The sequence below is a fragment of the Manduca sexta genome, chromosome 10 (genome assembly GCF_014839805.1).
Source record: "Manduca sexta isolate Smith_Timp_Sample1 chromosome 10, JHU_Msex_v1.0, whole genome shotgun sequence".
NCBI lineage: Eukaryota > Metazoa > Arthropoda > Insecta > Lepidoptera > Sphingidae > Manduca > Manduca sexta.
In genome coordinates, this window is record NC_051124.1 from 5,135,567 (window position 1) to 5,161,785 (window position 26,219).

General features: G+C 36.5%; 1 protein-coding gene across 1 annotated transcript; it reads left to right on the top strand.

Annotated features, from left to right (window-relative positions):
• The first annotated feature begins 238 nt into the window (after positions 1-238).
• Positions 239-26,219, top strand: LOC115440218 (mitogen-activated protein kinase kinase kinase 7). Its single transcript, XM_030164429.2, has 10 exons — positions 239-542; positions 619-918; positions 1,288-1,467; positions 2,483-2,618; positions 3,138-3,238; positions 3,837-4,745; positions 4,960-5,050; positions 24,915-25,096; positions 25,296-25,406; positions 25,580-26,219. The coding sequence occupies exons 1-10, from the start codon at positions 462-464 to the stop codon at positions 25,667-25,669; spliced, it is 2,181 nt and encodes a 726-aa protein (XP_030020289.2). The 5' UTR covers positions 239-461; the 3' UTR covers positions 25,670-26,219.

The window sequence follows — 26,219 nt, forward strand, 5'->3', positions numbered from 1 at the left end:
GTTTCTATTTACTTTTAGTATAATATTATAATATCTATAATACATAGTTTTATTGCTAATCGCGTATGTGCAAGGAATCATGGTATTTTAAATATTTTTCAACATGTGGTTGAACATTACACTATCAAAACAAAAGTACTATACGATTTATATTTTATGGATAAATTTTACACTGAAATTTTTAGAATAAAATACTTTATTATTTTTTAAAGTTACAAAATACGAATGTATTGAACAATGGTACTATTATAGCCAGACACAACCCTATCGCGGTGTGACATTTGTTCTACAGTTTCAAAGATGGCGGCCTTGTCGCAGTTGCTTTTCTCTGCCAAACAATACTAAGAAAATTGAGATAACCAACTATTTTTACCAATTTATAAAGAAAATTAGGCATATTTGACAAATAAAATTAATTTAATTTGTCTAGTCATATTGATAATGTGATAATAAGTGTACCGATGGCTTCCAATGTGCAAGACTTGCCTGTGCAGCAGACTTTTGTGGAGGAGATTGATTACAGTGAAATAAGAGAATTAGCGGTAAATATTTGTGAATAAGCGCTTTTATTATATATTCGGCTTGTAAGAAAGTGTAACATTCTGATGAAAATGACAGGTGGTGGGCAAAGGGGCGTTCGGTGTGGTATGGAAGGGCTTGTGGCGAAATACATTTGTAGCGGTAAAGCACATAAATTCTGAGGCTGAAAAACGAGAATTCAGTATAGAAGTACGGCAGCTATCCCGAGTGTGTCATCCAAACATCGTGAGACTGTATGGGGCCTGCACTAAAGGCGCTCATGTATGTCTGGTTATGGAGTACGCGGAGGGCGGGTCGCTGTACAATGTTCTCCACAATCGCCCCAAGCCCAAGTACACAGCAGCACATGCCATGAGTTGGGCTCGACAGTGTGCTGAGGTATTTACAAATTTCACTAATAACATGATAAATGAATGAGTGTTTATCCTTATAAGTAGTAAACATAAGCTTTTGTTATGGTCTATAGAGCTATTGACCTATGTTAGTGATGATGCAGTTATTGCTGCCAAATTTAGTCAACCATTTCAGATATTAAAGATGTAAGAATCAACATATTATTCTATTTTTCTTTTGTTATTTTAAGCAAAAAATCAGATTTGACTGTAAACAGTGGCTAGTATATAAATGTAAAAGGTTGACATATTTGTTTTTCATGGTTGAAATTGTGTCACTTAGTTACTCTTGTATAATCATAAAGTATAAAAATATATCAACAAAGGATGAATATATATTATGGTTAATTTTCAGGGTGTAGCATACCTTCATGCGATGAAACCAAAACCACTAATACACAGGGATTTAAAACCTCCTAATCTACTACTAGTTGGTGGTGGACAGAGATTGAAAATATGTGATTTTGGTACAGCGGCAGACAAAGCCACATACATGACTAACAACAAAGGCAGTGCTGCATGGATGGCTCCAGAGGTTTGAAACTTTTATATTCTGCTGTTCACTGAGGTATAAAACATCCATAGTAATTTGTAATTACAAAAGTCTAAGAATTGTATAAAGTTGTTGATTTTGCACCTCTCCTAGATGCATGCAAGAGTGATGCAAACCAAAATTCAACAATATATTAAAAGAAAATATGTATATACTTTAGCCTCATCAGTCAGTAATAAGCATCTTTAAAATAAAGTAAAACAGATCTCATTGTTATAATTTGGATTTTTTATATTTAAAACACTTTTAACAGTATTATCTCAAATATTATTAACAATATGCAAATGAATACACAAAAAGAGGACATTCAAAGATGCTATGTTCAGAATGGATACATAGTATTATTTATCAATAGAAAACTAAAAAATTACCATATCTAGTAGACAACACAAATATCACAAAAATGTATACATGTCATTCTACAAAATATGTTATCTAATTTTTATCCTCATAACAATTAAAGTGTGTTTAGAACTTGCATTCTGTAAACTATTTTATACCATCTACACTTCTAATATTAAATTAATGAGTATCAATAATACTAGATAGGGAATCATGTGTAGATAGACTGTGAATGATAGTGTGCGGAATAATGTAGTGATGAATCAGTGTGGAGTGAATCAGGATGAAATGACCCAAATTGAGAAAGGTTTGCTAAGGTAGTTTAGACATTTGGAAAGGATGCTTGATAGGGAACTGACAAAGAGATATTGTATAAGACAAGTGTATAAAGAAAAGCCAATAGTGTTGACCGCACCAAACCTTCAAATGTCTGATATTTGACATTTTTGAAAACTGAAAAGGCAAAAGGTCCCTAAACAGGCAGCAAAGTATGAAAAGATTAATGAAAGTGGATGAAGCTAAAGAAGTGACTCAGAATGAAATGGCATATCCATAGATTAATTAATATACCATAATAATAAATATATGACTAAACAAATGCATTTTGTGCAAAACAAATATCTTAAATTTTTATAGGTGTTGAAATGTTTTCCAGGTTTTTGAAGGTTCAACATATACAGAAAAATGTGATGTATTCTCATGGGGTATAATATTGTGGGAAGTACTTTCCAGAAGGAAACCTTTTGAGGAATCCGGATCTGCATACAGGATAATGTGGGCTGTACACACAGGTGATATTTTAAACAACATTTAACATTACGAATTTAAGGTATATGAAATCTACTTATTAATATTAGGAATGCATGTTGTATTAAAAATCTGACTACTTTCGATTGAAGAATGAACCAATGAAGCAAGTTAATACATGGATATTATTTTAAATAATATTGTTATTATTTTATTTGATAACAAAAAATCATAAGTATAGTAATACATTATATCAATTAAATTATGTTATCAAAATTAAAATAAATTCACATTATGTTTTTATATCCAGAAATTGCTGGCCATGTTTGTGTCATACACAGAATAAAGATTTATTCAAATCTATTCTATTAAAATGTTATTTATTTATTTCCCATCTTGACTTGGGAGAAACAATTTGTCCCAAAACATTTTAATTTCTAAAATTCTTTTATAAATCAATGAAATAAGATTCAATAATCAACAAACCATATTTCACAATGCTAGTCTATTGTTATATGAGTAAGTTTAATTCAGCTTCATAAATAACCTGTTCCCAATTTCAGGTCAAAGACCTAATCTTATTGAAGGGTGTCCAGAGCCAATTGAACAATTGATGACACAATGTTGGCACAAAATACCCGCACAGAGACCCAGCATGGCCAAGGTATGCATAATCACCTACACAATGAGTCAATCTGAATATAAATCACTTTCTCATTTTAATTAGAATTTGAATAATAATGACACCTTATTAATAATTCACATTCAACAAACATTGCTGTCAATATTTTTTTTTTATGTTGATCCTGTTGATATTATTATTTTATGTTGACATTCTATTTCTGTAGACCCGTGGTGGTTTTGTCATTAAAAGCCATGTTTAATGAGGATTAGTGCTATTTTCTCATAATACTGGTGATACATAGATTTGCTTTTTACTTTCATGCTCATAGTTGTAATGCTAAGGCCCATTGCTCTTTGTACCCAATCCTCATTAAATCCAACATCAGTACTATACATATAATTTCTGTAGTTGTATAAGTGTTCATGGGCAACAGTATAATAGACATAACTTTTAGGTGATCTTATTTGTTTACTGTCCAAAAAAAAATTCCTGCTATGTATATTTTATTATTGTAATATTGAAATTCCAGTCAAAATAGGCTTGTTCATAGACATTCAAATATTGACGTTACTATTATTCATTCACAAACGATTCTGTGTTAACTTTGTAATAGAGTACTGTGTTGTACTTATTGCAGGTGGTAGAGATAATGGCAGCGCTTTGCGATTTCTTCCCCGGCGCAGACACGCCCATTAACTATGACGACTGCGAGGACGATAGCTCGGAGTGTTCGGAGGATCAGTACAAGTACAGCACCCAGGGCAGCTACGAAACAGACACAGAGCATGAAATACTGTCCCAAGTACACTTCCCGACACAATACGCAGACGAAACCGCCTCAAACCCGATCCCGAGAAACACTGACGAATCGTCGCAGTCACCAAAACCGCGAAGCTACGTCGAAACTCAAGTGAGTAAGCTGCAGAACAAAATGGCCGCCGAGGCACACCCTAAAACTGCCGCCCTGCCCAAGGACGAGCCGGACGTACACAACAGGATCGGGCCCGTTAGGATCCCGCATCAGTTCCAAAGACCCGAAATGTTCTCGGAGGCGGGTCGCTCCGCTGCCGTCCGCCCGCCCGACCTCACGCACGGCAGCGCCTGTAGCGACGCAAGCGCCGGCAGCGGCACCGGCAGCGTGGCCGGCAGCGGCACCGGCAGCGGCACCGGCAGCGTGGCCGGCAGCGCCGCCGGCAGTGTACACGACTCGCTCCGCGTGGTGCGCAGCCCCGCCGTGTTCAGCGAGAGTTCCTCGCCACGGAGGCTGTCGCCCATTCCCAACTACAATATCGGCAACATGAATCCGAGACACATAGACATTGAACACTATTGGAACAGAGAGAATGATAAGCTCTCGCCGGCCAGGAGTCCCTCGGTGATAAGCACCACCAACTCTGTGAGGAAAGAGGACTACAATCAGAATTACTGTGACAGGCTGAGCGCTTCCAATAGTCCCATGACGCCGGTGAAGGAATACAACGGCAACGTGCCGCAGAGAGCGATCGATCCGAGATGCCAAACGCCGTTACAAATAGAAGTGGATCCTGTAAGTCAGCTGACAGATTGTACATAGTAGTAATAAGAACATTTCATGCCATTGTAGCGTGCGGCGAGTGACGACGTCATCGATGATACCACATTTATTATAATATATTATATTTTTTATTTTTTTACTATATGTACTTTGTATGTGCACTTTTATATTTTGTTATGTCATATGAGAAACTCTTGAAATTTTAAATGTATTATTTGATTTTCAGAACGCCTGGGAGTTGTACGACGTGCCCATTAATATCGACGACTACGTGGAAGTGAAGAACATGGCTGGATTTGATAAATATTTTCCAGTGGGTGAGTGTTTACACGACACATATTTTCATATATATTTTAGGCATCAACGACAAAAGAATATGCCGTCTTTTCGCGAATAACTAATCACAAATATTTTAGTTTCAAGATACGCGTCCCAGATATTTTTTACACAACATTCACGATATGATAATTTCGATTCCTTTTGCACTTAAGATATTTTCGTTTTGTGCGAAAATAGTGATGGAGCGAGCAAGTGTGATTCAGAGCCACTCGTATCGATGTATAAATAGGCGCGCGGTCACGGGGCGTACGATGCGCTGTACTACCGCTATACCTCCGCCTCCTCACTACTCTATTGTATTTACAGTTTATTTTGCACCGGAATTATATTTATCCTATCATTTACACTCCTGGTTTGGTGGAAAGACAAAAAAAAATATTATATCTGAACATTGTAAGGCGTGGCCTAACAACTTGGGCTTCTTAGTCTGACATAGATTTCCCATTGCATGATACAGTTTGCCCCATAGAAAGTATTTAGTCATTAATTAGGCACGTTTTTTTACTTCAAGAAAAAAAATTGATTTTCTAGACTCTATATTAAAAATAAAACTATAATTATGCACTTGATCATTATACGAAAGAAAAGAACTATTAATACGTAATTGAAACATTTATATGCTACAACATAAATAAAAAAAGATTTTCATATTATTAATTGATGAGAAGTGGCGATAGTTCCCCCATCCTGCATAATATTTATAACAAGATTTTTTATCATTTATTTTCCAAGTACCTAGACTAATCATTTTCCTCGTCAGATCTACTTAATATTCAGAGTATTGGAATGCAGGATAACTAATGTTTTTAACAAAATAAAAATGTAAAAAAAATCCAATTATAAGTAATTAAGTTCATAAGCAGCATGATCATTATTCCAAGCTCTAAAAAATTGAAACGTGACACGACAACCAGTTTATTAAGCAATTACATTATGAAATTATTATCATGTTTGACAACCCCCGTGGCGCGATGCACTCGAGAAGCCACGGGTTCGATGCCCGCGTCAAGAATTCAAGTTTTAGATCTGTATGTTGTGTTGCCTTAGTGGACTTGCCTGTCCACAAGCCTTGAAAGTTTTTAAAGGGTTAGGGTTCATTCTTCGGTCATTATAATTACGCCATTTACGCCGGCGCTAAATACCCAAGATCTCGCCCAAAAATTTTGTGAGTATTTCTCATAATAATTGTACGTAACGAAATAGTTTTTTTTTTTCGAAATATTATTGCCTATATTATATTTTTATATATTTTTTTGCCTCATGTTTTTTTGTTTGTCTTGATACATTCATTCTATATAATATTTGATAGAACGAATGTATTACGATAAACGAAAATAAGGCACATGAGACAATTATTTTTTTCAACAATTATTTGTAAAAACGATTTCGTTGCGTACATTTATTTTGAGAAGTACTCTTTTAATGTTTCCTAATTCAAATTATAGGGTGCTTGTCAGTTATATTAAAAATAGACTACATGTTGATAAATAAACGGTAAAACAACGTTTCCCTACTTTAATTATAATACATTATGCTAAGGAAGTAAGAGCTAATGCCAACACCAAAGCTTTTTATTTTTACAAAAAAAAAATGCCTCGGCAATATTTTGCCTGCGTTCTACTTTACCAAATAAAAATAATTAACGCCTATGCTACAGCTGTTTCCAAGTCACTGTTTTGTAAAATTAATGCTTATCTAATAACATTCATCCTTGAAATAGATTTTGAAGAGGGAAGTGCTTCTAGAAAACGTTTCCAACCACTTAACCTCATTATATATTTAGCTTCAAAGACTTGACCAATTTTTATATTTTTCTTAGAATACAGCAACACAAAGACTTTGCTTGTCAAGCAAGCGACACATAAAATATGGTTCGCTTTCGAAGTAATAGCGCTTTTGCCAAAATATGATGACAATGACGATATATAGAGAAGTCACTTTCTAGGACTAGTTTTTATAATACAAAAACTGCGCAGTTTCCTAAATACGAGTCTAAAATTGAGTTTGGTTATTAATTTCTTGATTTATTTATTTAACTTTATATTCTTACGCAATAATTTAATGCATAAATGGTCTTAATGCATAGACCAATGATACTAGATTACTTTTGAGTAATGCAGTTAATGTATGACATTTTTCCTCAGTATCCACATGACTTTATTTAGTCAATCTTATAATAATAGCATGTACAAGAAACTTACACTTAATCAATTATAGACTTACAAAATCGTAAGATAAAAGCGGTTATTTGGACTGAGTCCAACTGCAATATAATAAGGTAGTACAATACTAAAGATCACCTCCCTTCACACTTTGTTTGGTTTACGCTTAAGTATATCAAAAACGTCACGATTTTTACTGATCTGCGCTTTAAATGTCCCACAAAATGATATAGGTTTTGTATAATTTCCTAAAAGGCATATAAATAGTTACACTTAGCGTATAAAGCATTCCGTTATTAGAACATCTGACCACGATCGTACATAATGGCGGCATGGTGCCGTCTAAACTGGTACCAATGTATCATGCACTACACGGCCTGAGTCATTGCATGCAAATAGCGAAGTCCTGTGCCAGGACATGCGCGCCCCGTGACTCACACTATTTATTTATCTTCCACGATTAAAGGCAATGTTTTTGTTTATTTTCAATCACAATGAATTGTTTGGTTAGTTGATCATCTTTAGGGTAAATTTTGAGTAAATGCTATGTTATTTACTGGCTCTGTATAACAGGGAAATTATCATGGATATCTTAAAGTATTTATCGCGAAGATAATAATTAAAATGCTAGATAACGGAAACTGAAATATCCGCTGGACGCACACAGTAAAATAGATGCTCTGCACATTACTTAAGTAAAGATTGACATTACATTAAGTACTATTTATGATTATTTTTCAAATATTTTGACTGGCTTTTCCTGAATTTATTTTTTTACTTTGCAACAATTGTCAAAAGATATACTTAACTATAAAACGAGCTCATACAGATAAAAAAAATGTTTTAACAAAAAAAAACTACTTTGTAAATCGAGTAAAATTTGCGAATACAAAAATTAACTGCATCAGAGAGTAAAATAATTTAATTTAAAATAGTCTTCACCTAATTTAGAGCTTTACTAACCCGTGAAATTATTAAATCTCAATTCGAAGGAAACATACCCACAACGTAACAAATTGCAATTGGCTTTTCATTAACCCTTGAAATATATCTAACAATAGCGCACTATAGTCATTAAGATTCACTGATTCCGAATTAATTATTCAGCAAATAAAGAATAGATCTAATTTTATTATAGTATAGGATTGATCTGGTTCCCAGAACTCAGCCGCGCCGTTTGACACCCAGTACCGCGTATTCAAATATCAAGCGCTTACTCACCACCGTACATTATACAACCAGGGGTTAAAAATACGAGGATTATTTTTGCAATTGCCATCTTTTTATATTATGACAAATTACTAAAATCACCACGCATGCGTACGGTTGTTATATATGATTTCAGTCTCAATGTATACAAGAATATGCACTTAGTAATTATTTTCAAAACTGTTGGCGGTGTATCATATCGATATCTATAAGGTTCTGTAATACATTTGCATGATAGCTTTGTGATGTGTGTAGGATGTTTTCATAATTTTAAGTGACTATCGTTAAATTTTCACAAGATTTTTTCGGCTGCTCATTGTCCAAGTATAATAGCAAAGTGCTGAGAGATTGTCGTCAAATTTCAACTTTTTCGCCCGCTCATTGTCCATGCTTTATCAATAACATTACGTCACTATTATATATTTATCAATAACTCCTTACTTCGTAAACATCATGCTCGGCCTATGAAAAAAACTATAGACCAGCTTAATTTATGTTCTGTGGAAGAATAAGTGCCTTCTTTCAAAGCATAGAATATTTTTTTAATCGACTTTAAAAGGTGCCAGTTACTGCATTCGTCGCTTTTTTATTATGTTTAGCTTTCATTTTGATAAAAATTCCATTTTGTTAGTTTTTTTAACCCCGCTTCGCTTTGGTGGGCTCTAATTTGGCTATATTATGACGTCATATATACACTGAACATCACATAAAGAGTAAGGGATGTACAATCCCAATGTAATAAACGTAAATAATAATATCCAATGTAATAGAATAATAATTATTTAATGTGTTAGATGAGTTAACAGATATACTATTTATTACATTGCACAGAAAAAATTGCTTCCGCTATCTCTCCTCAAGTGACTGTTTTTGTAAGGTGTTTATAATCGATCTAATGATATTGTACGTAAGCTCCAATGATACAATCCTACGAGCTCAGTAACATAGAAAGAAATAAATTGTCTTATGTCTTGGTTTTATAAACAGTCATACCACGTTTGTTTTGACCGCTCTTCGGTGATGGTGAGGGCTTTTGTCATCGATCCGGTGGTACAATATAACTCACGAAATATTAATAGTTTTTTGCATCCAATTAATTATTTTCATTTTCAGACTATGTAATAATACTTTGATTAAATACAATTAATGTGCTATCGTTTTTCATTGAGCAATTAACTTTGGCAGACGTTTTTCAAATACTCAAAAACGTTAATGAATAAAATATATTTACCAACCCTTCTTCTTAGACAAAATCACACCCAACGTTACAAAACATCTAAAAAGATACCGCGATAGCTGAATTATTATATCACTCGGACTTTGGACTCTGAAAATGTAAAATACATGTATATGCACAAAATACCGCAACACAGTTTGTATGTCTTAATGATTCATTCTTCCAACAATACATAATTTGTTTCCAAACAATTATTATTCCTGTTCTGTCTACTTTATCTTGTTCAAGAAGCGGATTGTAGATAACATTGTTGGTGATTCATCTTAGTAAAAATCCAATGCATAATTTTAACGTTTACATAGACAAAGAAAGGAGTTATTTATCCCATTATGAATCAGTTGTTCCGTGCGATTTGAAATTTTTATAAAATATTTACATCATACGTAACATCGTCATGTTTCAATGAATTTCCACACGATTTTCGTTTTCCCAGAATTTATAACGATATTCGTAACTCCACTTCATCGTATAAATCTTTTCGGTTGAATTTATTGTTGAAATGTTTCCTCGTTTCGAATGGGAGTTTATGGGATTTTATAGAATTTCATGAATCATCTCGAACCGGCCGAGATATTTGATTATGTTAAGGTAACTGCCCATTGGATTGAGATAAATCAAACCAACAAATAAAATGAGATCACTGGAAGCCTGTTATCCAGATATATGTATCAAAATGTTCTTTTATTTTACAATCTTTGAAAATTGTATGGTGAATATAAATTTATCGAATACGTAAAGTATTTCGAAACTATTTAATAATATTTTATGCGACAAATAAATTTGAACCGATACTTAAATATGACTTATTTATTCAGATAGTGCTGAACAGAGGATGGACTGTATTCGTTCATCAGATCAGACAATTCAAATCAAAATTATTGAATAATTTGGCTTGTGAGTTGCTGCGACTAAAATACCCATTCGAGATAGCTACGCTAGCCTATACTACGAAAATTAACCATAATTATTACAAAATGTTGTTGTACAATTGTTTGTTATCCCAAATTTAAAACTTTCTCTTCACCTTTGAGTAGTACACAGGCATGAAGTGTCCAGTAATTTTGCATGCTTAACATTCGTGTTTTGATGCATGATTTTTTGTAGAAGATCTATGATACATCTAAATTATACGTAAGGAAAAACTTCGTACCCCTTTTTTAGCCCCGCACGGAGGAGTATGAGATTTGGCATAATAAAGTTCACATAGAAGTGTGCTGAAAAATAAAATTTATGTATAATATGGTTTGCAAGTATATTAAATTCGACGCTTCAATTTCGACGACCATAAGTGTTATTCATAGCTTTTTTTACTTCTTATATTTTCTTCCTCAACTCCACGAGCTTCTAGTATTATTACTTCTTTGGAGGACTTTTTTAATCGAACAAAGGCAAATGTATTATTTCAGTTTCCCCGTTAGTAACACTTTTTTTAAAGAAATATAGCTTACGAGTATTCTGTGAAAACATTAGCTTCTACACTTGTAACAACACGGAAATGTCTTTCTATAATCTTGACAGTTACGAAGAAAGATATACTAGCTTGAGGAAAATGTAGAATAAAATCATATCTGCAAATTTAATTATTCATTTTTCAAATAATATTCTGTCCTATATTTTTATTTTTAATAGCTTTTGGAAGCTCTTCTTCATATTTGTTAATTTATGATATAGTTAAGAGTACTTCAGTAACTGATAAAACGTTGGTTTTCGTTTAATTGTTCCCCGTGCTTCTCGGAACATTTTTCAGCATAATCATTCATCTATTATTTACAAATCACGAGTCTGAGATGTGGGCAAGCTTATCTATTCTTTATTGTCTTTATCTCTACGAAATAAACAAAATTACATACTTAGCTATCAAAATGTTTAATGCATTATAAACATTAAGTGACGTTGCCTTGCTTGATGTTATTGATGTAACTAAGCATGATGGGAACTATTTTACGCAGAAACCTAATTCTTGTTCTAGTGCCCGTGACAGTTAAACCATAGTAAGTAAAATTGTAACAAAATAATGTTTTCTTTTTCTCTATTGGCTATTGCCACCTGTCGTTCAAGGTTTATACGTATTACGTACAGTTAACGTTATGAAATATTTGCGACAAGCGGTCACGCGGTGCCAGCTAGTATTTTAATAAGCTGCCGTATTGATGAGACGCGTGTAACTAACCTACATATAACAGATTACGCTGTATAGCGGTGTCCAGATGCGGCCCAGGACCGTCCCGGTGTGAGTCACGCCTCTCGGAAGGGGCCGCGACTATTTTAGACTGTGTCCGCTTACCTTCTAGGAAACGGTGCTGTGGGACCAACGACCGATCGCAACACGGGGTATTGTTAGATCTGTAACGGGGTTGGTCGTTTCCGAACCAAGTGTTTTTCTCCATGCATTTGCTTCCTATTCCCCTTCCGTAAGGTTTTTTTGAAACCGTTTCAATGAGATTTTTATTGCAGTTCTTATTGGTATAACAAGTGTACATTATTAGGTGTTGCGACCGGTGACTAGAAATCGAATTTAAATTATTGTTTAGGCATAACCGACAAGTCAAATATCAAGACTACTTTGATCCAAACTTTATCGCTTTGCTATAAAGCACATATTTCTTAGTGAATTTACCGCATTTTCGTTGTAAACAAGTAAAAGTCGACACTCATCTAAAGTTATTTTTCTCAGCAAATAACAACTAGAAACACATGTGCGGTGTCGCAACGTCTGTTAACGCTGTGTTTACCGCGCGCTTCCGGGCCGGCTGTCGACGTCTTCAGAACTAGACTGAGCGAAATGTCGCCCTGTCGAAACGTTGACGCGTATTGATGTCGCTAATAGAGATATTAGCGACAGATAAATCATCGCCGCACATGCTGACGCCTTGCGGTTTGCTAGCGACAACTTAATAGCAACAGCCCTCCTTAGTTTTTACTGTTTTCATGTTGATGGAAATAGTTAATTTATCAAATATGAGGTCAGACCGTAGTTTAACCAATGAAAACAGAACTGTTTTCGTATATCTAAGTTCTTAGAAACTACAATTCCTTTTGACAGATATTGTTAATTGTTTATTAACTTATGGTTGTTCTCAGCCGCAGAACTTTTTATTACATCCGGACACGGAGAGTTGGTTAGTATCTTTCAAATACTACCAAAGCATTTCATAATCAAATGACTAAACGAGCCCACCATTGTGCAATGATATAACTAATATTACCGGTGATTTGTTTTGGCACAGCTTTTCAAAAGAGCCATAAACTAGCAATATTTGGTGGGTCGTGGCGAGTGCCGCGCGGTGCCTTACTGAGTCACCGCGCAGACGTCAATGCGGTAAGAAGTAAGAACAGTATCGTGATAAAGTAAATAAGTCGTAATATTTTCATGGGTGCCGCCACGGCGGGCATCCCGCTCGTTATGCGTTGCTCAAATAAACAAAATGTGTTGATTTTTATACAGTAGCGGCTGGCCTTTTGAGCGCCCGGTCAAAAGCAACTTCATCGGTTCTATTGAAATATAGATGGGATACACGTGATAGTAAACGGAATAGCTTATTAATGACTAACAAACTGAGGAATAGGTTTTTTTGTATCCACCAACGAGATGCGCAACACTCGTAAATTATTTTAACGTTTTGATGTGATATTTTGCGTTTTACGACCAATGAAAGACTTTCATCTGTTATTGTTAAACGTGACCGTTGCGTTTGACAAATTAATCCATTCGGCCGATGTAAAAATTCATTCACCTCTCGTAATCCTTAAATGCTAAATCGAGCAAACGCATTTGTCCGGTGTCAACAAAAAGAAGCGCGTCGCGGGTGCGCATGAATCAGCGCGATACAATTAATCTAATTTAAGGTTATCGGGGAGGCATGGGACGGGCTGGCCGACGACGCACAGTCTCGCGCTCCCGCCGCGCGCCGGCGCATCGGCCGCACGCACCGCGCACCGCGCCCCACGCTGCCACACGCTGCCACACGCTGCCACACGCTGCACTCTGATGCAACCGCGCGCTCGCACACCGCGTCCCGTAGCCCGCCGGCAATGCCACACGTGCTCCCATCAAGGACGATTACAAATGTTATTGTGACTCAGTGAAATTATGCCGCAAACAGACTGTTCCGTTCAGGTTTCAATAACGGTGCATCCAGATTTTGACAAATTGCAAGTGTTCGTTGACGTTTACATGAGTGAGTACTGAGTAGTCGAATGTTACTGAATCTGTACAGAATGAAATTATTATTAGTAATCACAGTGCAAAATATACAGAAAGTACCCTTGTGAAATGTAGTGGAAATGACGCTAAACATTTCAGACACAGTTGTGTCTTCTATTTCAGTAAAAGTTTCACTTTCAATTAGCGCAGTTTTAAAGTTACAATTATGTTTCCCTGCAAAAGACAAATTGAAAAATCTGAATTGGATTAGTGACTTCTAAACACCATTTTCTTATTACACAATGTATTGTAACAGGTATTCAGAATTTTTTATTTTATTAATGACGTCAAAATTACACAAAAATAACCAAAATAAAAATACATATTAATATTCTTAATAATAAGAAGTGACACATGATATAATAAATAACTCCAGTATCAAATATAAAGTAGAAAGCTATGAAACTGAAAATATCAAAATTTATTTCACCCGTTCATACTATTTCCATACAATAATACCAAATCCAAATGAAATTAATCCGTCACTGTCACCGAAGGTCGCTAATTAAAAATCTGGATTGACCGGCATCACAATCACGCGGTATATTTAATACTAACGATCACTGACAGTGAAATAATCGGCTGTCAAGTAGTAATGCCAAAAGCTCTCTAGTAGCGTCGAGTGACGCTTTCGGCGCGGCGATGAATCATAGCTAATTATTTTATGATACGAGAGCGACCCGCAGGGCTCGAGCGTGCAGTACCAGACGTAAACAATTACTACTCACTACTAGCACTCCATTTACGTTATTAAGGCTCTTGTGATAAGGGTTATCTCTGGTTACAGCACTTTAACGTTTTTACGCTTAAAAAAACAAGTACAGGTGTGAAGCGTGTGATGGATAACGTAATATTTAAAATAACATCTACTTTATTAATGAACGTTAATAATGGATTAAATAAAACTGTGGTTCAATGGCGGTTAATGCACGGTAAAAAATAAATAAAGGACTCGTTCTATCAAATACGACATAGAATAAAAACGTAACAAACCACCTCTACTGAGAAAATAATTATTTTTATCTTGTTTTATGAATAATATCGGAATAAACTTTGAATATTCCGATCAATATAACTTTGAACTTGATGTTCAGCTTAATTATTGTCTTCTAACATTATCCAACAATGATCTTACAGCCTTGGGTATTTACAACAGTTTTGTGCTTAGCTCAAGTTAATGACGTGTTACAGCCTCTCGTGCAATTTGTTTGATTTCCATGATTTGTTTTTCGTACTTTCATTTCTCTTTGTTATAAAATGGTTAAGTAAACATATTGATGGTTTCCGGGTAGGAAGATAAATTACTAAGTATAAGAAAAATCTAAAGCTATGATTAAAGGTTCACACCTCCCCTATCTACCATAATAGATGTTCTCTATTTTACATCATGCCAGTTATCTCTAACACTATTATTTATTTAGTGTAAATGGTGTTCACCTATATTGTAAGACATTGTTTACTAGTAGCAGTGATTACCCCTGTTTTTTTTTTCGGAAACGATTCCTTGTGTGGTCGCTATTAACGTTGTAAAAACATCGTAAATAAGGCAGTGGTGAGACATTTTGCAGACGGCGCCTATAGTGATTCAGTCTGGAGCAGTATTGCCTTTATATCTGCGGTGTGGTGCGCGTCGGCGGCCGGGACGTTGGCATCGGCAACGCGACATGACTAACCCCAGCCCGCTCTAGATACAATCAAAATATGTGACAAGTTTATTTCTATTCGTAACAACACATTCTGCCCCGCTCGATATATCCCGCCTCAAAGTTGAACATCTGCTGATTTTTTCAACGACATAAGTAGGTCGGGGCTCGCGCCTGCGTCACGCGGTGCCCTGGCCGCGGCCGCTCAACGCGCTCTTACGTTTACGCAAAAACGTTACGACGCCGAGCGCTGCTCCTCTATGACTTTGCAATTTTCACTCGACTCAATGCGAACCGCTCAGTTCCCTATTGATCTAAACCGGCTTAACATTTTTATGTATCTTTGCTTATCGTGGATTATCAACTACAACCTTCAATGGTTTCTTGGTAATTTTATACATTTATCGACAATGAAATTTAATTAATCCATGAGCGTGATCGAATGGTGGTATTATTGTTTTCTCAGAAACGATTTCGGCATATCGACCCTCAAGGTTCCGCGTTTGATTGAGATCTACGTTTAATGGAGCAATAAATTAATTAACAACGCAGCAACTTTTGTTTCCTTGCTGTTTTTTTTTATTGTAAACATTTAAAAATTCAACGAATAGATGCTATGCTACATGAGATTGTCCGCACGTTGTTGTGTAGGGGCGGTTCGGCTCGCTGATCGCTCCGGGCGGCTCTCTGCGCCTCTCTAAAATACAACCGTGACTCACTGCTCGCGATTTCACAACGCTACCTTTGCCAATAGCTTTTGTATTGCTTCCTATTGCCGCTATATGTTCTTCCACTGCTTGTATGAATATTCTGTTCGATAAGGGCGTTCATGTCATTGTTATTTATGTTATGTAAATGTAAATAATGGCGAAGTACTTATTCATCTATGCTGTTATGAATTTTAATATCTCTGTTGACGAAAATCATTGCATAGTGTTAGTGTTGCATTTGTTTTTAGAATAGATGAATACCTTAAATTTTTGTCAACAATCACAATTTGCTGGATCGATCAAAACATTAAACAAGTAAAGTCTTTTCAGCAACATCTATTAGCAACCTTTCTATATGTAACAGAACGATAAATTAGCAAATGCAAAATCGCATACTTGGTTCACAAAATTACACCGAAATACTTAACACGTAAGCTTTTAAATATTTTGTTATTGTTTTGAAATCGGAGACAATTGAAGGTATTCCACTCAGCTTTAGTACCCCGTGCATTTTGTACGATTTTTACGTTTTGTACGATTGTTTGTTTTTTTTTAGATTGGTTACTAGTACTTAGATGTCCTCATACTATAAAGAAATTTTGATGAAGTTAGACGTTTTGTTTTGGAGGTTTGGTTATAAAACAATTTTATGACTTGCTTAAATTTTCTAATATTATTATAATTAATCATTTTACGCATAATATGGCAAGGTCGCGCGCTATAATACAACGTTGTTAAACATTTCGAGAATCAAGAATTATAAATTGAATGCTCTCTATACATAGGAAAAATATAATTTGAACATAATGACCGTTGACCCCCATGCGATATTAAAATTGATTTTGCTTGCGTCATGTTTACTTAAATTTACTTTTTATGCGAAACAAATTGATTCTGCACTGTCATTCACGATAAATAGTTATTTTAAACCTCACCCATATACAAGTAAACTAAACTTTAGTTACGTTTAATGTTCATATATTTATATAGTTATTTGTAGGTATTTACAATAAGATAAGACTAAGTGACGATAGCCTAGTTGGGTGTGGAATGGACTGCCAAGACGAATGTCGGCAGGTTCAAATCCCAAGGGCACACACCTCTGACTTTTCTAAAATCATGTGTGCATTCTTTGTGAATTTATCGTTCGCTTTAACGATGAAGGAAAACATCGTGAGGAAACTTGCACATCTGAGAAGTTCTCAATAGGAATTTCGAAGGTGTGTGAAGTCTACCAATCCGCACTAGGCCAGCGTGGTCGACTAAGGCCTAATCCCTCTCAGTAGTAGAGGAGGCCCGTGCTCAGCAGCGGGCAAGTATATAATACAGGGCTGATATTATTTTATTATATATTTAAAATATAATTATTCTTTAATTATGTATGAATATTTCAATTCCTTTCGTATTCTTATTTGAATTATTTAAAACAAATTCTTATGTTTTCATTTTGCACCTGGTTCCGTTTATCTATGCACCACATGAAAGTAGGCTGGGAGAGAATGTCTATAAGGTTGAGTCCGACTTTATACCATGTGTTTATGAAGTGTACAAAAAAAAATTATATAAAATAAAAAAAATGAAACTACATAAGTAATATCATCATCTGTTACAGAAATGTTGGTTAGATTAGATTAGAATTGTCAAACAAAATACAAAAGCTATAAGTATGTAGATGTTTGTTTTTTCTTTTACTGAAAACTGTATACTAACCTTAATGACTACCATGCAAGATGGGACTGCTATGTATCGGTTTCATTCACGTTAACCTCGTAAAATCATTATATTTATTCAATTACAATAGTATCGCATTAATTTATGATATCCGAAGAAAAATGGCCTCTGCAAAACTCTTATATGGAATTTAAAAAAAATTAAAATCAATTTCACAAATTTTCCTATTACCGCTCAATTTCCACCTATTACATATTAAAATGACGTCAAACCCGTTGCAGCCAATCAATTTCTGCCACGTTTCCTCGCCTACATGCAGTACTATAGTATACTAGACCAAAACAACGTTCACGTCTTCTGTATGACTGTTGTTTCGTGTTTCTTGTAAAGTTTCTTCTATTAATCACCCTCAGTTGTAGGCACGAGCGCTTTGAAGTTTCACCTTCGATTTTTTAACAGTCTTAAATCTTGAAGAGTTCAAGGAAATCTGTAATTAACTCACATCTGTTAACGTGTTCTCAGTTAGTTGTTATCCCGAGTCGAGAATAAGTCTTGCGTCTCACTGCCGTGAGCAGCGTCCCGTCCGCGGCCCGTATCCCGCTTCGGACAATTCTTTGATGTGATCTGGATACAATCACCTATATAGCACATTAACGGTGACTGACCCAGTTCTACTTTCTGTGTAGAAGTTGGCACAAACATGTAAACTGCCCTCTTTACTATACGCGCTGAATATCCTAAAAGCGTCGTACTGTAAGCGTTATGTTCAATATCATCAACCGCAACGCAAGAATTATACACCACGGGCTGCGTTCACGTCTTATTTTAAACGTAGTAAGTTCTTATAATTTACTTAGCGCAGCTGCGAAAAAAATAAAGATGATAAATGTACTCGTCTACTTTTAGCAACGCGTGACTCACTAAAAACGTCTGCTCACCGTTACCATTTCACTTGTTTTATATTGTCCTTTATGTACATTAAAATTATACACAAGGACGCTTATATTTGCTCTATGGATATATCCGGATCGCATGAAAGTGTCTCCCGTGAATCAGAGTTTTTTTAGACGTTGTACGTGCGACGTAATTCCCTGTCACTCGCCAGCGATATATCAACTGAAAGTTTGAACACTGTGGATTTGGCACTATGCTTATAAATGAGCCTAATACGTGTGATCTGATTTCGGCTACACCGACGTGGGAAATAGTAACACTGCTGGTGTTACTCTTCCTCATCTGTTTCTGTGTAGACGTAATTTTTACAATTTTATGTAACATTTCAACGTCAGAAAGCGTTATCCCACTTTGTAGGCTGACATTTGCCTGGTTGTCGACTGTCAGCTCATAAATCGGCTTGCTAATAGAATAAGTGTCGTGTGGTGGACGGTTTCCGCGAGGTGTCACTTTGACTGACGCAATCGGGCCGATCTGGGTCCATTGCGACGCTGGATCGAAAACACATTAATACTCCGATCAAAGAAAGCTCTACTCGTCTCACTGTGGATTTATGTGATCAATCATACTTTCAGTACGTTTTTATATCTTACACAATGTTGTAAATGTTTCAATCACTATCAAAGGATCAGTCAAATCGATTTATGTCGGCGTATAAAATATAAACTTTGTATAAAAGATGTGCAATAGGTAAGTTAAAATAAATAAAAACAGTTTTATTCGACTACGATTCTAATTTATACTATGTAGTTTGATGTATGTAAAACAATACACAAGCGGTAACAGTAAGGTGTAGCTTTAGCTGTAGCATATTTAGCTATAAACAAAAAAAATGATATAAAACTTAATCTAATGAATATCAACAAGTATCCAATAAGTACAATAAATAATATCGAATAAAATATTCCGTTATGTACAAATTTAGAATGTATACTCCTTCCTAATTTTAATATAACCCTTATCAAACACATTAATTAACACGTAACATATTTTTTATACTAAAAATAATTCAAAGGAATCTTATGAGAAATATTGAAATGGATATTGATAAAATATTCCAAGTGATATGAAAAAGGAAAAAATAAAATGAAAAGAAAGAACATCTTATTACCAATTATTTTTTGATAAGTTACGAAATACTCTAAATGGGAAATTTTATGCGTGTGCCAAATTGTTTCCAAAGCCCTTCAGTGTTTTCGCCACAAACAGCTAACAAACATCTTAAAAAATGTTCACATTATTTTATTAATCGTGTGATTCCTTTTTTCCGTTTTTCTTTTTTCTATTCGCATTGCATCAAACGTAAGCTGCGCACAAATATAGTTGGAGTTTCTGGTTCAAATTTTATGGTTCATCGAAGTTAGCAGTCGTAAACGTTGATGAGTCACCAGCGGCCGTCCGAAGCGGATCCGTCAACGTCAGGCCGCGTCTGCGAGATGGGCCTCCGCGGACCGCCTCGTGCTCGTTCATTATCACTTCCCTACACAATTAACCTCTTACGCGTTAATTTTAACGCTTTATAATGTGTACATTGTAACTAGTTGGAGTAACATTCTGTTCATTCAATGATTCTCTACGTAGAGCTTCTGTAACGACACTGTTTGACTATTCATTAGTATTATATTGAATGACAACTAACCAAGACATAGTCGTCGTCTCGGTCATCGACATCTGCATTCATGTTTTAGCTAGAATTTCTTTCCTACAGATAGATCAGGATATGTTTGAGAGTTGTTTAAAAGTCATTTTATCAAAATTACATGACTTCCATTTCCAAAGTTTGCTACTCCATTCTCGTTTCCTTTAAATATGTACGAAAGCATAGAATATTAACGTAAACCACCCTTTTTTATATCTAATTCGAGTGTTGACTGCCGAGACATTAAAATCCGTGAATCAGTACTAATATTAATCCCTTCTTTTTAACCTCACAAGTGACGTGAAACCAACTTCTTGAAGCATTTAAGTGTCGACGGAAATAATTATACGAGTATATCATGTCGCGTAAAACGCGCTGAGTGAATGTTGATTTATGGCGTGCATTCTCGTTAATATATTCCTAGTAACGTAAGTTGCAGTTCTGCGCTCAGTAAAATAGCTTCACTTTTCACTTCCGCTGCCTGAAATTTATGTGCGCGATTATTCTGGGCTCCCTGCAGGAGTGCGTAAGTTGAACGCCGCTCGTAATGAGCTATTAGACGCGAAGTTGGCACGTCGCGCCACATTATTTCCTAAGGGCACGTGCGGCACAATCGATGACATCCTTGTAGTATTCACTAATAATAGTTGTCATTTTTTTATCAGGGTCTCTCGATTTCGTATAGTAACTTTTTAAATCGTTGAAATTGCGTTGTCCTCCGATTGTTTTTAAGTTCGCTTCTTATCGTTGGTTTACTAGATGAAAACATTAATTTTCATTTAACGTAGAGTTAATGAACCAAACAGTAGTGAATCCATAAATGTTGTACAAAAATGTAAACAAATATGTATCCACTCTTTATACAACAAAAGCTAATGAAAAATTTATGTCAAATATAAGTAGATATTATGATTGATAAGTTAGTAACTATGTTTATTTACATTTCAGATACAAGGTACAGAATGCATCTTACATTTCCTTCTTGTCCTTCTATAGAAGTAATTTTAGTAGTTTAGCCATGTAACAGCACATTTGTCATTAAATTTATTATATAGGTAGTTGTAATGTGTAAAATTTATAAGCATTACTAGCCTTTGCTCGCAGTTCTGTCCATAATATGAGAATATTCTCGGAATAAAAGTCACACAGTACGTTTCTCCAAGATAAACATTAGTCTACCTGTTGATAGAGAACATGTTTTATAGATTCACTCAATATTGTGTAATTCGTTTCAGAGGTTTATGCGTGATGGGCTAACAAACAACCCCAAAATCTACATAATTTTTCACATTTATAATGGTAGTAGATTAGTTGTTTACACGTATTTTGTTTGTCTGGGACATGCCCAACTGACGTATGAAACACTATGAATAATGATGCTATCTGACTCGATCTTGTCGAGTTTTTATTGTAGTGATCGAATTTGACAATATATAATGTTAAGAACTTGTCACATGCGAGTGTTGTCATACATTTACGTATGAACTACGTGGGTTTTGCGCACTGCACCTTGGCCGTTGCCCGACGCGATTGTCTTATGAATTAGGGAACAGCTAGACTGCACGATTTACTATGACTTATATCTGCTGTATAATCATAACTCCCTTCAAAGATTTTTCGCGAATCAGTCGCATTCCAGTACAAACAACGATTTCTGCTTGGCACTGAATAGATGCAACTGCGATATCACGATTTTTCCAAGTGTATTCAATTAATCAAGAAGATAAGATGTAAAATCAACATCTGTCAATTGCTAAGCATCGAAATGGAAACAAAACAGACGGTCGGGTGATTGCGGGTTAAGTGCAAGGGTTGCAAGAGCAACGGTAGTGGGTCGGACGGCGCCGGTGCCGGGTGCAAGAGGCAATGGAGCGTGGGCGCGGGTCGTCGACCGGCTGCACAGAGAGCGGTGTGCGCGCGCCCTGCCAGCGAAAACGGCAGAAAACCTCACGAAGGGCGGCAGCACACGGTGTCCGCATTTAGCTCGGACTGACGTGATGAGTCACCACACCGCGAATAGAGGCGTTTTGTTTGTTGCACCGCCCGCTCCCGGCTCTCCCGCCGATTATTTCGAGCGGGCGGCGGCGTGCACACCAGTGCTCGGCGCACTGTCTCCGCGAGAGGACGCGCCATCCGCCATGACCCCGCTCCCCGCACCCCCCGCGCGCCTGCGCCGCCTCGACGCGTGTGACGCCTCCGCCGGCATCGTCACCACCATCAGGGACACAGTCAGCTGTAGTTGGATATTTTACAGTGAGTGTCGACACGGCCACACCAGCCGCTCCACCGCTCGCCGCGAGTCGTGACTCCGGCCGAGGCTACGCGGAAGCCTGAGCCGCCCTGCGTATCGAACCGCGTCTTGCGTCAGCGGCCCGACTGCCCTTCGGTTGTGCACGCGGCGCTTCCTCATGACCGTTTCTACGATCTATTGCGGGTTTCCCACGTCATATCGAACGGAATCGTTTGTTAGAAACAAGTGTATTGTGTTTGATATGAAATTATTGTTTTCCTTGTTTATAGCGTTGTACCTCTGAAGTGATAAACATTTACCGTGTTAGCATCAAAACGTAAACAATTTCTCAATCCCATGTAACTATGAACTTCCCATTCCTCGGCTGGACTATGTAAGTTTCAAATGCTCGACACATACATCCTAAACGTCTGCACTACATTGGTGCTCCCAAAGCTCTTCATCGATAGCGCCCGCACAACATACCAGATCTTTGTTGCAATGCTTATCGTCGTTGCCTTGTTTAGTTCGCTGCTGCCATCTGTTCGCAGGCAAAAGAATTGTACGCCGAAAGTCGAAATCTAGGTGAAGCGTCTGACATCAGCAAGTCCGGAGTAAATTTAACTCTTGACGTATTTAACCCTGCCGTGGGACTGCGACCAAATCCTCTAAACATACAGATTGTTCTCGTATCGGCTCTACAAACAATCACACGCGCACGCATCGTTTGGACGCACTCAATATTGTTACAGTTAACGCGTTCACAAAGTATTCTATTTTGGTTTTCGTATTTTATTGCATGTCGGTGGTACGAATCCACAGCGTCCACTAAAAGTGCCTCACACAATGTTTCCAATATTTATTGTTGTTTGGATAAACAGTAGCACATTTTACTCTGACCGCCTTGCACGCCCATTATCAATGTATGAATATAAATTATCGGCTTTGTGAGATTATTTACATAAGATCACAGTTGCAAATAATTAAGAGCGTAATTTACTAAATTTTATGACATACTTATATTGTACAATTACGATATCTAAACTACAAAATATTGTAATTTTTTTAATTCTATTGCATAAACACATTGTTAAATGTGCCAAATGCCAGTATTCTCATAGGCATTTTATGAACAAATATGCACAGCATTACTTTTTAATAGATGAAAATGCTTCTAATTTTTCTTACAAACATAAAGATGTAGATATTGTTGATAATTATTACAAAGCGCTCTGGCGTCTGTTTGCACAAAACTGTTACTTATGATCTGGCAAATTATGTTAATTCCACAAACTGCACGTAGAAAGTTTTGTTGCTCTTGTATGATAGATTTGGTAAGCAATGTGGCATACCTTCATTTTGCATAGTACACAAATCTTATTGATATATGGGGGAAGGAACACAACTAAACTAACTCACCAGCTATTTATCGCATCATCTTACAGCAAACAACTTCCAACTCAAAAGACATGCCAAGATGACATTCCTTCTGTTTGAATTGCGAAAGTTGGCTTCAATTAATCAATTCAGTCTCCTTAATGTATTTATCTCACTATGTAGGGTCGGCGTGTAATGTTTTATACGTGATGCACGAAGTTCAGGTCTTGAGACGTAATTTGGGTCATCAATTGCCCTAGAAAATTACGGATTCCTAATATAATGTCTACGTGCTACTATAGAAATCTATAAACGTCGCTAAGGTAAATAGGTATTTTATTTTTAGGCGTAATGGACAAGTCATTTTTAAATACTGAAAACATGAGATTCCTGACGGATATCAATAAAGTAGGCTAATAATTTTACGGCTTATGAGAATATCTGGTTCACGATAATAGCATTTCCGATCCCACCACGGCTAATATTATTTGTAAACTCGCATACAAAACTTATATTAAATACTAGGTATTGCTGGCAGTGTTACCTGCCCGAAAGGCTTTTCTCGAGATAAAATTCCTTCTATGTACTTCCGGGATGAAAAGTAGCCTATATTTAAATTTGTTCGGAAGCTAGCGTTTACTTCTAACAAACATTACAAATTTTCTCGTTTATAATATTAGTAAGATATATGGCAAGATAAAGTTGTGATGACTGACATCTCTGCCTACCTCTGAAAAGGGATAAAACATATTACGTATACGTAGTAAGATGTTCGCATGAATACAACGAGTGCTCATTGGTTGCAGGTAACAGCAGCGCGTCGACGGCCGGCGAGGGCGGCGCGCCGGCGGCCGAGCCCGACCCGGCGCTCGACTCCATGCACATGATGCTCGACCCCCACCTGCGGCCCATCTCGCCAGACCTCACCAAGGAGGAGTCCAAGCGGATATTCGAGAAACACAAGCAGCTCGCACAAGAGTACCTCAAGGTAAATTACATCAAAATTATCTACAAATAAATATTACACTGAATTGTCTAATAAGACTAGTCGAAATTCTTGCAACCCATTTTTTGTCTACTCATGTTATTTGTAATATTTCGTTTCCGTTGATTTAGGTACCAAAATAACGGTTTGTCACCGTAATTAGCTAAAAGGTTTTTTAACGTCCTAACATTATCGTTTCCAGGTGCAGACTGAGTTAGCATACCAAAGCAACCACAAGAATGAGTTGGAGGAGAAAATGGACGACGACGAGTTACGGCAGAAGAGAGAGATTATACAATTAGAGAATGAGAAGGTAATCAAATTTTTACCATCCTGCTTTTTACTTATTAAAAATGTAATCGGCAAGTTTTGCACAAATGTCAGATTCCGGGTAGGTAGCAAAATCACGGATCATGCGACTGGCAATAATGAGGTATGGTACTATTGTCATGCTCTATTAAATGTGAACCGCTTTCGCATTTCCAGGAGTCATTAATAAAGCTGTACTGTAGTCTGAAGAAGCAGCTGGCGCGAGTGGAGAGCGACGACTGGCTGGAGGAGATGCCGCACGAGTGACGTCACGGAGCCGCGCGCCGGGCCACGTGACTGAGTGACGTCACGGAGCCGCGCGCCGGGCACGTGACCGAGTGACGTCACGGAGCCGCGTGCCGGGCCACGTGACCGAGTGCCGCCGCACACTTCCTTCGTATTATTGATCTCAAACACCAAACGAGCCTTCATGTTGCATCTCCCTCAGATGGACGGATCTTGCTTGAGTGCGTGTGTACCCATATTCACGCGCACTACGATATTTCTTTTAACGAATTTACATAAATTGTTCTAATGTTTACTAATACGATTATACACCAATTATTGTGTTTTGTCCAGTTATTGTTACGTGAGAAGCACGTTTTAGTGCTTTTTGTGTTGTAGTACACGAGTGTTATGTAGATTTTTCGTTTTTTTAATCGCATTACGTAAATGCGGCGATTGTCGCATTGTATATGACTACACAATGTATATTCACCACTATACGGTTTGTATGCATTTGTTTTATTGTATAAATGTAAGATATATAGATATATTAGAATAAGTGTATAAATGTTAAGTTTAATAAATAACTCGA

Excerpts from the sequence above, each read along its gene's own strand:
- LOC115440218 (XM_030164429.2), top strand. The coding sequence starts at position 462 with ATGGCTTCCAATGTGCAAGACTTGCCTGTGCAGCAGACTTTTGTGGAG. Across the intron at positions 919-1,287 it reads GGGCTCGACAGTGTGCTGAG|GGTGTAGCATACCTTCATGC; the intron begins GTATTTACAAAT and ends GTTAATTTTCAG. Across the intron at positions 5,051-24,914 it reads TGATAAATATTTTCCAGTGG|GTAACAGCAGCGCGTCGACG; the intron begins GTGAGTGTTTAC and ends CATTGGTTGCAG.